This window comes from Scyliorhinus canicula, chromosome 4, assembly GCF_902713615.1.
Source record: "Scyliorhinus canicula chromosome 4, sScyCan1.1, whole genome shotgun sequence".
Classification (NCBI taxonomy): Eukaryota; Metazoa; Chordata; class Chondrichthyes; order Carcharhiniformes; family Scyliorhinidae; genus Scyliorhinus; species Scyliorhinus canicula.
Genome location: NC_052149.1, coordinates 222,829,555 through 222,843,739, shown reverse-complemented (window position 1 = coordinate 222,843,739; position 14,185 = coordinate 222,829,555). Strand labels below are relative to the sequence as shown.

General features: G+C 43.2%; 1 protein-coding gene across 1 annotated transcript; it reads right to left on the bottom strand.

Annotated features, from left to right (window-relative positions):
* Positions 1-10,182: 10,182 nt before the first annotated feature.
* Positions 10,183-13,480, bottom strand: pou4f3 (POU class 4 homeobox 3). The gene is made up of 2 exons (XM_038796138.1): positions 13,239-13,480; positions 10,183-12,986 (listed from the first exon to the last, which is right to left on the bottom strand). Exons 1-2 carry the CDS (start codon positions 13,356-13,358, stop codon positions 12,096-12,098), a joined length of 1,011 nt encoding a protein of 336 aa, XP_038652066.1. The 5' UTR covers positions 13,359-13,480; the 3' UTR covers positions 10,183-12,095.
* Between the last annotated feature and the right edge of the window lie 705 nt (positions 13,481-14,185).

Sequence of the window (14,185 nt, the reverse complement as noted above, 5' to 3'; positions counted from 1 at the left end):
TCTTTGCCTCCAGAGGAGTCCCCTCGGATGTTTCTCGTTTGGCCACACCTGTTGTGTTGCTTGCCAACATGACGTCTGGGAAATATGAATGTTTAGTGAGGGGGGAATCTTGCAGCGGGGGCCCGTTAGTAATATTTAAATTGATGTAAATCTATTCAAATGAGGTTCATGCCCTTTCTGGAAATGAACCTCGTGATGTTGCCAGTGAGGAGGGGAGGGATCAGGAAATTCGATCTCTCTGGCGAGAATCGCTTTTCCCAATTCTCGTGGGATTTTTTGCTTGCACAACCAATACTTTGGACAGTTAGCGTGGGCCCAAAATCGCCCCCCTTGAAAGTGAAAACAACCATGGAACCTGACAGTGCTGAAGGAGACCACATGGCCTGTCATATCTGTGATGGCTCTTTATTATAAAGTAATCCAAAACCAATCCAACTGCACTACTTTCTCCCCATGACCTATATCTTCCTCTGCTTCAAATATTTATGCACTTTTCACTTACTGGATGTAATTGTCCTGAACAGGACTATTCTCTCTGGTAAAGCATGCCATTCTTCAATTCTTTATTTATCCTCACCTCTCTCCTCATTCACTTAATGATAATGTTCAATTAATGACCCAGTGAAACCACGCGGAAGAAATAGTGATTCCTTATGCAGCCTATTAAAGCCTTTCATAATTAAATAAAAACCCTATCATATCTCTTCTTAGCTTCCTCCATTATGAAGTGAGTATTCTCAATTTCCTATCTTTTCTCATTAACTGCAGTTACTAACCCCTGGTATTTTCTTGTGAATCTCTGCCATATTTTTTTTTCACAGCTGTACTGTACTTTGGGGCACACAATGCAGAACCCAACACTGTCACATGGTGCTCTGACTGTGGCCTATTGTACTGCATAGAGTTATCCTTTGTTTTTGAGTCATGCTCCTAATGGCTTTCCTGATTGTTTCATCTACTTGCAATAGTGCTTTCATGAAACCTTCAGCTTTCACAATGCAACCGTTTCAGCAATGTCTGTTCTATCTAAGAGAGATTAATGCCTCACTACAGGGGATATCTTACGACTGCAATATGCGTTCCTGTTTAACTCTTAAGTGCCCAGTTTACCAGGTTACGTGGCCCCCTAAACAAATTGAGCAAAACAACGCACAAAATTGAAATATTTAATTAAGCAGATTTTATTCAAGTAAATAAAATGTCAAAACCAAGTGTCATATCATTCTCCTTACACGGCTGCAAATCTTTTGTATGGGAAGATGGGTATTTTGACCTCACAAAACCTTTCACTCGGTCAACTGCAAATGTTTATTGAGAAGCCTTCTAAAACCTGGCCGCCCCCAGAAATTTGCCACCATCTTCTGCCTACTACACGAAGTTTTGCAAGCTGTGACCCTCACCAATGGAACCAATGACAAATCCCATTTCAGTGAAGACTGAGGCCAAACAAGGCTCTGTCATTGCACCAACTCTCTTCCCCATGTTCCGCTGTATAATACTGCATTTCATCTCTCGCAAATTACCAATTTGGTGTCCAGATAATCTACAAAACAGATGGGAAACTGTTCAACCTATACCACCTTGGATTCCAAATCCAAAATCACTCCAAATTAAGTCATTGAGCTTCAGTATGCAAATGACACTTGTGTGTGCGCTCACTCAGAAACTGGGCTCTAGGTCATCGTCAACTCCTTCACCAAAACATATGCGAAAATGGACCTTTCACTAAACACCCGGAAAACTAGGGTCCTCTTCCAAATAGCTCTTTCAGTGCAACATCACACATTATCAATTAAGATCAATGGCAAGGTTTAGGAAACTGTGGATCATTTTCCATCTCTTAGGAGCCTCCTCTCAATGAAGGCATGCATATTTGATGAAATTCACCATCATCTCCAATGTGCTAACTCTGCCTTCCGCCATCTGAAGAAAAGAGTATTTGAGGATAAGAGTTTCAAACCTGACACTAAGGTGATGGTTTACTGAGCAGTAATTCTCCTATATGCTGCTATATGCTCCCATGCTCCTATATGCTTTGTAGATGTGGACAACTTACAGCAGTGACATCAAAACATTGAAGTACCACCAGCCGTACCTTTAAAAGATCCTCTAAATCTGGCGGCAAGAAAGGCAGTACAACAGCACCATCCTCCCCAAGCCAACGTACCCAGCATCGAAACGCTAATCACTAAAACCAACTACATTGGATGGGACATGTTGTTGTAACCTCTGGCACCAGACTCTCGAAGCAACTGTACTGTTCAGAACCCAGCTGAGGCACGAGACTTCCAGGTGGACAGCAGAAATGTTTCAGGCATATCCTTAAAAGACCCCCGAAGAGGTCAAACATGCCCATCAACTCATGGGAAGCCCTGGCTTTTTATCGACCAAAATAGAAAAGAGTCATTCAGGAACATAAGAACATAAGAACTAGGAGCAGGAGTAGGTCATCTGACCCCTCGAGCCTGCTCCGCCATTCAATGAGATCATGGCTGATCTTTTGTGGACTCAGCTCCACTTTCCAGCCCGAACACCATAACCCGTAATCCCTTTTTTCTTCAAAAAACGATCTATCTTTACCTTAAAAACATTTAATGAAGGAGCCTCAACTGCTTCACTGGGCAAGGAATTCCACAGATTCACAACCCTTTGCGTGAAGATGTTCCTCCTAAACTCAGTCCTAAATCTACTTCCCCTTATTTTGAGGCTATGCCCCCTAGTTCTGCTTTCACCCGCCAGTGGAAACAACCTGCCCGCATCTATCCTATCTATTCCCTTCATAATTTTTAATGTTTCGATAAGATCCCCCCTCATCCTTCTAAATTCCAATGAGTACAGTCCCAGTCTACTCAACCTCTCCTTGTAATCCAACCCCTTCAGCTCTGTGATTAACCTCGTGAATCTCTTCTGCACACCCTCCAGTGCCAGTACGTCCTTTCTCAAGTAAGGAGACCAAAACTGAACACTCCAGGTGTGGCCTCACTAACACCTTATACAATTGCAGCATAACCTCCCTAGTCTTAAACTCCATCCCTCTAGCAATGAAGGACAAAATTCCATTTGCCTTCTTAATCACCTGTTGCACCTGTAAACCAACTCTCTGTGACTCATGCACTAGCACACCCAGGTCTCTCTGCACAGCAGCATGCTTTAATATTTTATTGTTTAAATAATAATCCCGTTTGCTGTTATTCCTACCAAAATGGATAACCTCACATTTTTCAACATTGTATTCCATTTGCCAGACCCTAGCCCATTCACTTAACCTATCCAAATCCCTCTGCAGACTTCCAGTATCCTCTGCACTTTTCGCTTTACCACTCATCTTAGTGTCATCTGCAAACTTGGACACATTGCCCTTGGTCCCCAACTCCAAATAATCTATGTAGATTGTGAACAATTGTGGGCCCAACACGAATCCCTGAGGGACACCACTATCTACTTATCGCCAACCAGAGAAGTACTCATTAATCCCCACTCTTTGCTTTCTATTAATTAACCAATCCTCTATCCATCGCTACTACTTTACCCTTAATGCCATGCATCTTTATCTTATGCAGCAGCCTTTTGTGTGGCACCTTGTCAAAAGCTTTCTGGAAATCCAGATATACCACATCCATTGGCTCCCCGTTATCCACTGCACTGGCAATGTCCTCAAAAAATTCCACTAAATTAGTTAGCCACGACCTGCTCTTTATGAACCCATGCTGTGTCTGCCCAATGGGACAATTTCTATCCAGATGCCTCACTATTTCTTCCTTGATGATAGATTCCAGCATCTTCCCTACTACCGACGTTAAGCTCACTGGCCTATAATTTATACTGGCCTATAAGGAAGGCACGGAGCATGTTGGAAGACATCATCAGGAACATGCAGAGGTGAAGTTAAGGCATTGGAGGGAGCACACACACCTTCAAACACACCATCTTCCGAATCCTTGGAGCACTAGTTGCCCCCCGCATGTGGCAGAAGTCTGCAAATCATGCACTGGGCTTATCAACCATTTCAGAACCTATTGAACTCAAGGGACAGCAAACCATCTTTGATCCTGAGGAACTGCCTAAGAAGAAGAACATTTTCCTTAACAGAAATTTAAATGCAAAATATTAAATTATCCAAATTTAATGCAGTAGAAGAGCATCAAGTCTGTTTCATTTAACTAGAGAACTAATTAGGCACATGATCATTTCCAACACTTCCAAACATACGATTCACCTCTCTAACTGCTGCTAGACAGGAGAAGACCTAAGATGGCTCGTGCCCATAAGGCAGCAACATTTTAAGAGAAACAGTTTGAAGAAATATTTTTATGGGTACTCCCCAAGCACTTTTCCCCACCACAGATTAGAAGCCTTTCTGCATTGATCTTATTAATGGACTGTAATATCCTCAGTTCCAGCATTATTTCTGTTGGTCTGCTTTAGACTCAACCTTTTTCATTTTGTCTTGACATAAACTGTTGGAAGTATTAATGGTGCAAAGCTCCCATGTTCTAATCGGGAAACTAATGCAATACCCCTTTGGGAGATAGGTTGATGCACTTCATTTTCACACATCAACTACAGAGTGCATAGAATTCAGTTGCCTTTGACAATATTTTATTATAAGTTATTGTAAATTAATGATAAGATGTAAGGAGCCTGTCTCTGTCCTCCAGTGAGGTCAGGTAATTTCAGTAATCACTATTTCCCCAATATTCTTTATAACATTTGGTCAGGTCTCAGCTGCACAGTTGACATGGCACAAAACTCAGAGATGTCCCATCAAAGACACTGAAGTTCAAAGGAAATTTGATACAGAAATTATTGCATAACCTCCTCAGAAAGTTGCGACATCCCTTCACTTTCACAATTTCCATAAAAACATAGATGTGGAATTGTATTTGGGAAATAAATGAGATCCTGAAAGATGTTGGGCTGCGTGCTAATAAGTGTCTAATTAGTTCCTCATGTCACTTAAACACAGATACATCATACTTTTATTACTCACTAAAAACCTTTCTAATGGACCATATAATGACAAATTTCAATTTGATTCCAGCAGGGACTCTGGTAGATATCTGCCTGGAGGACTCAGTGCAATTAGTTGCCTTTTGTATAAATGGATTGTGAATAAAAGAGAGCTACTTCTAGTGTTGATTTATGAACCACAGACATTAAATGCATGGGATAGATTGTGATGGACTCAAGATAGCAGACAGGAACCAGAATGCCATGGAGGTAGGGGAGAGACAAAGAGAGAATGATGAATGCATTGGAGAAAGAAGGAGAGCGAGTGCTAAATGTTTTATAAAATGAAAGAGTATTGAATGTTTTATAAAGCGAGAACACTGAATTTTTTGTGGAAAGTGTTAAATATTTTACAAAGGCAGTGAATATTGAACCCCTTATGGAATAAAAATATTGCATATCCTATTGAAAAGAGAATATTTAATGGAAATATTTAGAGGGAATATTACATGTTTAAGAAAGGAATATATTCAATGTTTCAGAGACTGCACAGTTAATATTTTGCAGCGAGTGTTGCCTACGATATGCCGTCTAAGAAACTCTTCATCTTTTAGTTCTGTTTATTTAAAATATATATTTCAGCACAATACTAAGGCCAGGCTAATGGATTCATGTGTCAAGTCTACTTGTGAATGTTTTGCTTTTAGTTAAATCTTCGGCATTATTTTGCGCGGACGATTTTGTCGCTATTCGTTCCTCTCACAGCAGAATTGTTGATTTAAGCCCAAGGGAAATGTTACGGCGAACAATAAATTTGGGTTGCGGAAGGAGGGAAGGGGGTAGGTTTACACTAATGGATTGCCAATCCTGGTCTTCTTCATCAGGCAATTAAAGCAGTTTTAAAAAAAAAGAAAACATTCACTCTGAGATTGAAAACTTCAAGCAGCCATCTCGACAGGCAACATTCACCCAAAGTTTTAAAACAAATCCTGGATCCGCAGTGATTTGCTCAAAATGCGTGATTGATAAGGATTTGGCAATGCTTCCAAACTCTTCTATGAAACGCATTTTGCCTTTCTGCAACCCTGTGGGTAGGTCAGTTTGAACAAAGCAAACACTAAACGCACAACCAGGAGTTTGTATTTTCCATTAGACACGGTTGGCCTCTCGATTCCTTCCTCTGCATTTGGGAATGTGGCTAAAGTTCTCGATTTTGGTGTCATTGGAATAAAGCTTAAATCTCATTAAGTTTACACTCCTCATGGAGGGAAAACCGCCTGGATGAAATCAAATTATGAAGGATTTCGTTTAAATCGCAAATGTGATTTTAACTAGTTAAAAAAAATAACTTTCAAACCTGTTGATCCTTTCAGCTTGCCACTCTCCCACTAAAAAAAGGAAGACACACAGATGGAAGAATAAACCTTTCTCAGCGGACTTGGCTGTTAAACCGCTATTTGTCAAATCAGAACTGCAGGAGGAAACTGACTAAACAGTAATTCAACATAATATGTGAAATCGCAGATGATTGAAGTTGCATTGTCATCTGCTCCTCCACCTCTATTCACAGTCAGCTACAGAACAGTCACAGGCTCCTGTGACAGTGGCCCATTAAGTACACGGCAGTAATCGTGAAATAATCTTACCACCCTCGGAGGACACCCTCGGCGCGACTGTGCTGAAATCCTCTTCCACAATACTGCGGCTCAGGTCACCAACTCGCTTTCTGCCTGTTTTATATCAACCTGGGCGATTAATATTGCATTAACCGTCTTGAACATTTTCAAAACGAGCAATATAATGTGCGGGCATCAGGGCATTTATTATTAACAGCAATTTGATTAGGAACAAATATCTGTGGCAGGCTCCCGGCTTTGGGGCGAGAGGCGAACACACGAACGGATTCACAGGCGAACGGGAGACTTCAAGAGGAGAGCAGACAGGGAACAACTCTTGCCGATTGAGCTCCAGATCATTTTTTAAAATCCTACCTTCAGCTTTGATGCCTGACTCATTGAAATTCTCCAGTAAAATATTCACAAGATACTTGGGCTGTTACATTAATTTTTTATCATCACGATCCTTTAGGGATTCAGGAATAGAACCGTTTTAAGTGCCCTTAAAACAGATCGCTCTTTCTCAGCATTAGAAGACAACAGTTCATTAAAACCCATCCTTTTTTCTTTCCTACATTATTTCCATGATCCAAATTGTAAGAGGAAGTGAAACTGTAATGAATAAAGCTGTAAATTAGCTGTCAGACCCCAAGCTAAATTAAAGCTTATATTTCAAGTTCCTTCTAAAAAAAGACGATTTTACCGAAATCATTATCGTTTTATCGGAATTAATCGTGTCATTTATTCTAATTTTATCAAATAATTGGCGATATTCCCGATCAAACGTTGTACTCCAGTTGTGTGAAGATGCACAGTTTAAGCCGTCCTCCACATGTTCATTCACAGGCCCATCTTTAGTATCTCGCTCTCTGCCTGATGTTGCTGTTGATTTGGGGGCCACACTGCAGCCCCGGGTTTTACTCAATATGGGCAATTAGGCGCAGAGGGGAAACCTGTCGCGTTCAGCTTCCTTTCAAGAGTCCCATTTCCTCAGCTGAATGGGGTTGGCCGAGGGAACGGCAAAAAACTCACCCGAAGGAGCCTCCTATACACCCGCTTACACAGAACTCAGAAGTAGGCCATTCGGCCCAACTGGCCTATGCCTCCCCACTAGTGTCGTCTTATCTTATCTAAACCAATCTGTCTATCCTTCTATCCATTTTACTGCTGGTTTCCATTCTCATTGTTCCATTGAGTGACGTTAGCCAATGTGGAAGCTTTCTTCGCAAAGAGATAGAGCAACCAGCAACAGAAACCTACATCAAACACTGCTTCTTCCTGCAAATTGGAAGATTCAATCCACGCCCACATCCTCGCCAAGAAGATACATCGAATAGAGAGCGTGCCTTAGATTTAAGAAGTCTTCCTTTTTTTAAACTAAGCTGATTCACATGAACAGTTCTGAAGTATTCGAGGAGCTCGTCACTCCCAAGGCGAATGGTCGCCCAGTTTTGAATTTAGCACGGGCTTTGCCACCCTAGACCATGAAGTTCGAACCAATGCAGAATCTTAGTAGTATGTCAATGGACTGTGTACCCAGAACCCGGAGCCGAGGTGCCTGCCAAACCCACGTCCAAAGACAATGATCCAGGGAGACGAGAGATCTCAAGATGGCAAGAATTATCCATGGTACATTATAGATCGTTCATACAGATTACTGGCGAGCTTATGAGCCTGAATTCTATCTGGAACATGTTTAAGATGATACAACAGTGGAGAATGCACGCTTTCTCATCTCAGAGTGCGATTGGAAGAATATTTTGTTTTACTTGCAAGGTATTTGAGAGGGTAAACTCTCAGAGGCGAGGGGAGTTTTCACTGAGTTCCTGCCACTTAAGAGCGAACTCCAGTTCCCCAAACACACACTGTTCCTATCATCTGAGCAATCATCGTGTTTTCAAACATAGATTCACCTCAAAGAAAGGAGCAAGATAGAGTTACATTGCATTATTGGGGGGGATGCCGAACATTTCGACAAACCTGGCCGATCGGGACTCAGAAAGTTGTGAAATTGTGAAACCACGAATGGGATTGTGTCCTCCCCCCCCCCCCCCCCCCACCCCCCCCGTCCCCCCCACCGGCTTGTACCTCCGCCCAATCGAATCGTCCCCAAAGCTTTTAAGCGTTAATTGCAGGGCGGTATCTTTCCCTAATACCCACCCATAACAGACACATATGTTCTATTTTGCTAATGCGGTGAAATATTCCGGAAAACTATAGAAAAAGGAGAAACCTCACTTTCTGAGAGTTGAATGGCCGTTGACGTGCGGTTGGGATTTCGAGGCAAATCTTACTTTGGCTGTCAGAGAGTTAAGGACAGAACCGAGTATTTGGGGGCGAATGCGGGTTAACATGCCTAACTTTCTGCGGAATATACCGACTCCGTGGAAGTTTGCCAAGGTCTCCTGTGTTTTTCGGGACGAGTGGTGACCATTGAGAACATGCTCCTCGGTGCCTTTTGGCTTTATCTTCATTGTGGCAGGAGCGGTTAGGATTCTGCTTGCCCACCCTGTGTACAATGGGGTAGAGAAACACCAGGACCTGCTTGAATCTATGGACTTTAATGTGTAGACAGAGAAGCCGAGCAATTTGTATAACTGCACAGTACAATGCCAGGCAACCATCAACCCATACCCCCTCAACACCCCCACCCCCACCCCACCATCACCATGGAGCTTTTTATTAAAACCATTCACTCTGAGGTCGGGTGCAGTGCCAATGATTTGGGGCGGATACTTGAACCATGACCTCCCCATGGGAAAATAACCTCGATTTGCGTCCAGTTTCCCGAGGACGCCTCTGTTTTTCTTATTGTCTCAATTTGTCTCCAATCAACTGCAGAATTTCTAGATAATTCAGGTAAAACAAGATAGAAGAGCACTGAAATCCGCACGGAAAATAAAACGCATTGCAAAGGATTTTTCTTTTATAATTGCAATAATAAAGATTTTATTTTAAGAAATAAACTTCAGAACAAAGACTACACACGCTCAAACTGGGGTGGGGGGGGGGGGGGGGGGGGATAAGGGTAAGGTGTCCGAAGTCGAAGGTGTTATTGCGAACATCATTATGATTTGCAATAAATGATTAAGGTGCAATAAACAGACCATTTCAATAACATACAAGCCTCTGCCTTTATTGTAAGAGGTCAGACCAACAATTTGCAGTCTAAAAGCGTTCAACGTTACAAACTTGTCCTCAAAGTGTAAACCACGAGCTCTTGGCAAACCCAGACCCAGTGGGAAGGGGGGGGGGGGGGGGCTTGTTGGTGGGGAGTTAATGAAGAAAAGGAAAGGACAGTTTAACATCCAGCCCTGGTGCTTAACAGAAACAAGCAATCACTATGAGGGGTTTGTCCTACAAGGAGAGATTGAACAGTTTAGGCCTATACTCTCTGGAGTTCAGAAGAATGAGGGGAGATCTAATTGAGGTATACAAGATGATAAAAGATGTGGATAAAGTAGACTTGGAGCTGATGCTTCCTCTTGTGGGACATTCTAAAAGGAAAGGTAATAATCTTAGAATAAGAGGTAGCAAATTTAAAACAGATTTGAGGAGAAACTACTTCTCCCAAAGGGTTGTGAATCTGTGGAATTCGCTACCCCAGAGTGCGGTGGATGCTGGGACAGTGAGTAAATTTAAGGAGTTAGACAGATTTTTAATTGGTAATGGGTTGAAGGGTTATGGAGAATGGGCAGGAAGGTGGAGTTGAGGCCAGGATGGGATTAGCCATGATCACATGGAAGATGTGTAGGCTCGGGGCCCGCTCCTAGGTCATGTGTTCTAGAGAGGAGATGCTCTGGCTGATTTTGCAATCCAGCTCTTGGTCTGTAACATTGCAGGTAACAGATGAGGAACATACCAGCCATGATAGAATGGTGGAGGAGACTCGATAGGCTGAATGGCCTAATTCTGCTCCTATATCTTATGAACTTGTGAACTGTTGACGTTTCAGCAGGAATGATTACCCATTGCACTCGGAAGACAGAATTGTAATCACCTAAAATGCTTCGAACGATCAATGACTGAAATGCCAGCCACCAAAATATTCCCTTTACTCTCTGTAGAAACTAAAACGGGTCATTTTCTAAACAGTGCTGGACCAACATGGTGAGACAGGCCAGTCCGGGGGTATGGAAAGCAAGAAGAGACACTTGGCATAAAATGCAAAGAACACCGGAATCCTTTGCCTCCCGTTTCGTTACGATGTGGTCAACTTTATTGTAGGAGATCTGGAGATCTCTGGTTGGCGACATTACTGAAGGATTTCTTCATTATGATTCTCATGAATATTCTGCCTGCAAGGGGAGACGTGTTGCTTAGCACTGGATACAACACATCCGACCATTTAAACAGATATATTTACATACACTATTAATCAGAAGGGGACCGTTACAAAAGGGGTGGCCGTCATCAGCGTGATATCCAAACTATCTCTTTATATATATATATATATGTCTCTTGTATTTTTCCCAGTCGTATGTATTTTGTCAATGATTCAGAAAAGAATGACCTACATACATGCTGGTCCACTGGACCCCCCCCCCCCCCCCCAGTCCATTCTGGGTGTCCCCATCTGGCCGGGTCCGCGGTCCAGGCACTGTGCTGTTGGACTGGGCAGTGTGGAGGACGGGTTCCGGGCTGTCAATCTGCGGGACAACTGTGCCGGAGACGGTGAAACGCCGAGTGACCAGAGGGGTGCAAACAGCATCCTCCACACACACACACACACATCTTACCCAATGTTTGCCAGCTCACATCGCTTTTCATGGTATGGAATGGGAACCCAGGCTCGGAGAGGGAAGGGCGTCTGTCTGTGTAACATCTCCGCACACTTGGTACCAGCTCCTTAAACAATATGACCCAGTTTGTCGATTGAGTGGGTGGAACAGAGGCGGAAAATAATGTAAAAAAGAAAATCACTTTGAGGACATCTTTAGGAACAGTCTGAATGATCAGACCGCTGGTTACACAGTGGAGATTCTGGTTATGTTTGTAATTATTAATACATGAAACAAATAACATTAAATATTAATTTAGCGGTGTAATTAACTCAGCATGGAATAGCTAAAGGATACTAATAAAACTGAAGACTGTCTTTCCCCCAGTCCACTGGCCCATCGTAAATCCCCTTCAGAAGGAAGATGCCTTTACAACTCTGGGATAATCCATGAATTTGTTTTCAGAAACAAGGAAGAGAAATAAGATCTTACTTAGGTTTGGAATGACTGGAAAATACATTTGATTTACATTGGAAGGGGTGTGGAAGACAGAGAGAGAGAGAGAGAGAGCAGTCTGTCCCAACGTGTTATAGAGCAAATCTTCAAAGTGAAGACTGATGCGGGTTACACACAAGAACCGTCCTTCGTTTATTAGATGCCAAACACCAGACCTTTCTCGGAGTTCATTGTGACAAGAGTGGAGAAAGTTACTTTGATCTAAAGTCCATGGCTTAAGTCCTTAGCGAAGACACTGAAAATCCCTGTTTATTTTTTTTTTTGCTATACCCAACATGAGCCCAGTTCCTCGTCAGTGATTTGCTGAATATTTCATTCGCTTTTGTTTCTGTCTCTGATTGCAAAACCAGACCCTCACCACGTTTTTCTTCAGGTCGAGTTTCTCTGCGATTGCTGCGATTTTTTCCGACGAGGGTCTGGGCTGGATGGCGAAGTAAGCTTCCAGAGAGCGTTTCTCCGGAGCTGCAATCGAGGTGCGTTTCCTCTTCCTCTCGTTCGAGTTGAACATCTCGGGTTTGTTCGCCTTCTCCCTGTAGGCGCTCTCCGCCTCCTCCAGCCAGGTCTGCAGTACGGGTTTCAGCGCTATCATGTTGTTGTGAGAGAGAGTCAATGATTCAAAGCGACAGATAGTGCTCTGGCTGAGAGAGCCCACCCCGGGGATCTTCAGGTTGGCCAGGGCTGCCCCCACATCAGCTTGTGTCACCCCCAACTTGATCCTCCTCTGTTTAAACCTCTCGGCAAACGCCTCCAGCTCTCTGGGATCTGCCTCCACCTCGTTTAGACAGGGCATCCCGTTGTGGGTGGCGAAGGAGTGAGGGTGGCCCATGGGCATGGCTTGGTGAAGGTGCCCCATGCTGTTGAGATGGTGAGGGTGGGTTTGTGAGGAGAGGATGATCGAGGGGTCTGGTCCGCCCATTCCTGCCAGGCTCGGAGAGATATCCATCAGGTCGGTGTCCAAAAGCTGGTGCCCTGGGTGAACATGATGGGAGGAGATGGTCGCCGATGGGCCCATAGATAGCGTGGAACCGGTAGAGTTGCAGGGGACGCTGCTCATGGTGTGATAGGTGATGTCCGGCTTGAAGTGATGGTGATTCTTGCTGTGAGCTACCACATCCACAGCAGCCAGAGCTTCAGCGCGGGCTAACAGAGTCTCATCAAAGCCGCCGAATATATTGCCCTGTAGCTGTAAGCAAGAATGCACACACATTGCCGTCAGTGGGGAATTCTGTCAACTCTGTATTAAAAAACATTTACAAAAAAAAAAAATCGCTCCTCAAAGCCCAGGTCATAAAAATTAATATGAAGTCAAGAGACTTGAATGAACAGACATGTGAAGAGGTACAAGAGCTACGCGATTGTTCTGGTGACATGAAAAAAACATTAAGCAGCGCCTGTCAAGACTGTGCCTTAAAGCGGTAATTATGTAGACACATACCGGTGGAGTTGGCAGGCAAATTCTCCTCACTGCCTCTGAGCTGGAGTGCAGGTTCGGGTACTTGGGTTCTTGCAGAATTTGATGCATGCTCATGTGCTGTTTGCCGTTCATGGTCATCATGGTTGCACACCTTGCAGGTAGACAGTCCTGACATAGACGCTGCTACCTTGGTGCCTTGCTCTTGTCAGCTTTCCAATGGCACAGCCTCTTTCCCCCACCTGCTCCTGACTCATTTTACCAGCAACAACCAGCAGCGCGCAGGCGTGCTGCATCCAGACAAAAAGCAGGAAATTAACCCGAGGACTCAAACCTTTTCACATTCACCTTACACACAGACAAACTAATCTGGCCTTTATTCCGAAAACTCATCCTTTTACCTGCATACTCCCTGGTTATTATTATTTTTAATTAACCCATGCAACAAAATGATTTTAAATAACCTTCCACTGCTCATCATCTGGGCTAAAGCAGATATCCCCTGTGAATTGAGGGCACAATCTTTCCAAAAAGGTAGTTTAAAAATCATCTTATTTAATTGTGGTCTATACCAAATTAATAAAAACATTAATTGGATATTCCACAATAGTGAAACTGCAGAAAGTTCCTGGAAGTCCAGATTTCTCGTGAAAATTAATCCTGTTGACTAATTACACAGTTTACCAACTAGATCAGATTAGCATATTTGTGACTGATCTAAATATGTAAAGATATGCTATTTGCAGTGGGTTGGAATGGGCTAAAAGGTTCTTTTGCCGCAATTGCAAATAACAAATCTGGTTCTACCTGCCCACTAAGGGGCAAATTAGGAATTGGTGTCAATGACCATATGACGGGTAGTCTTATCTCCGCACTGAATGCACTTAAGTGTTGATTCCGTTCTATTTGCATTGGGACAGACAGACACTGGCCAAGGTGGAGACAATTGATTCATTTGCACTAACCTAAAG

Bases quoted from the DNA above. Each gene is read 5' to 3' on its own strand.
- pou4f3 (XM_038796138.1), bottom strand. From the start codon at position 13,358: ATGATGACCATGAACGGCAAACAGCACATGAGCATGCATCAAATTCTG. The intron at 12,987-13,238 runs GTATGTGTCTAC...TCTTGCTTACAG, and splicing joins TTTGCCTGCCAACTCCACCG to CTACAGGGCAATATATTCGG.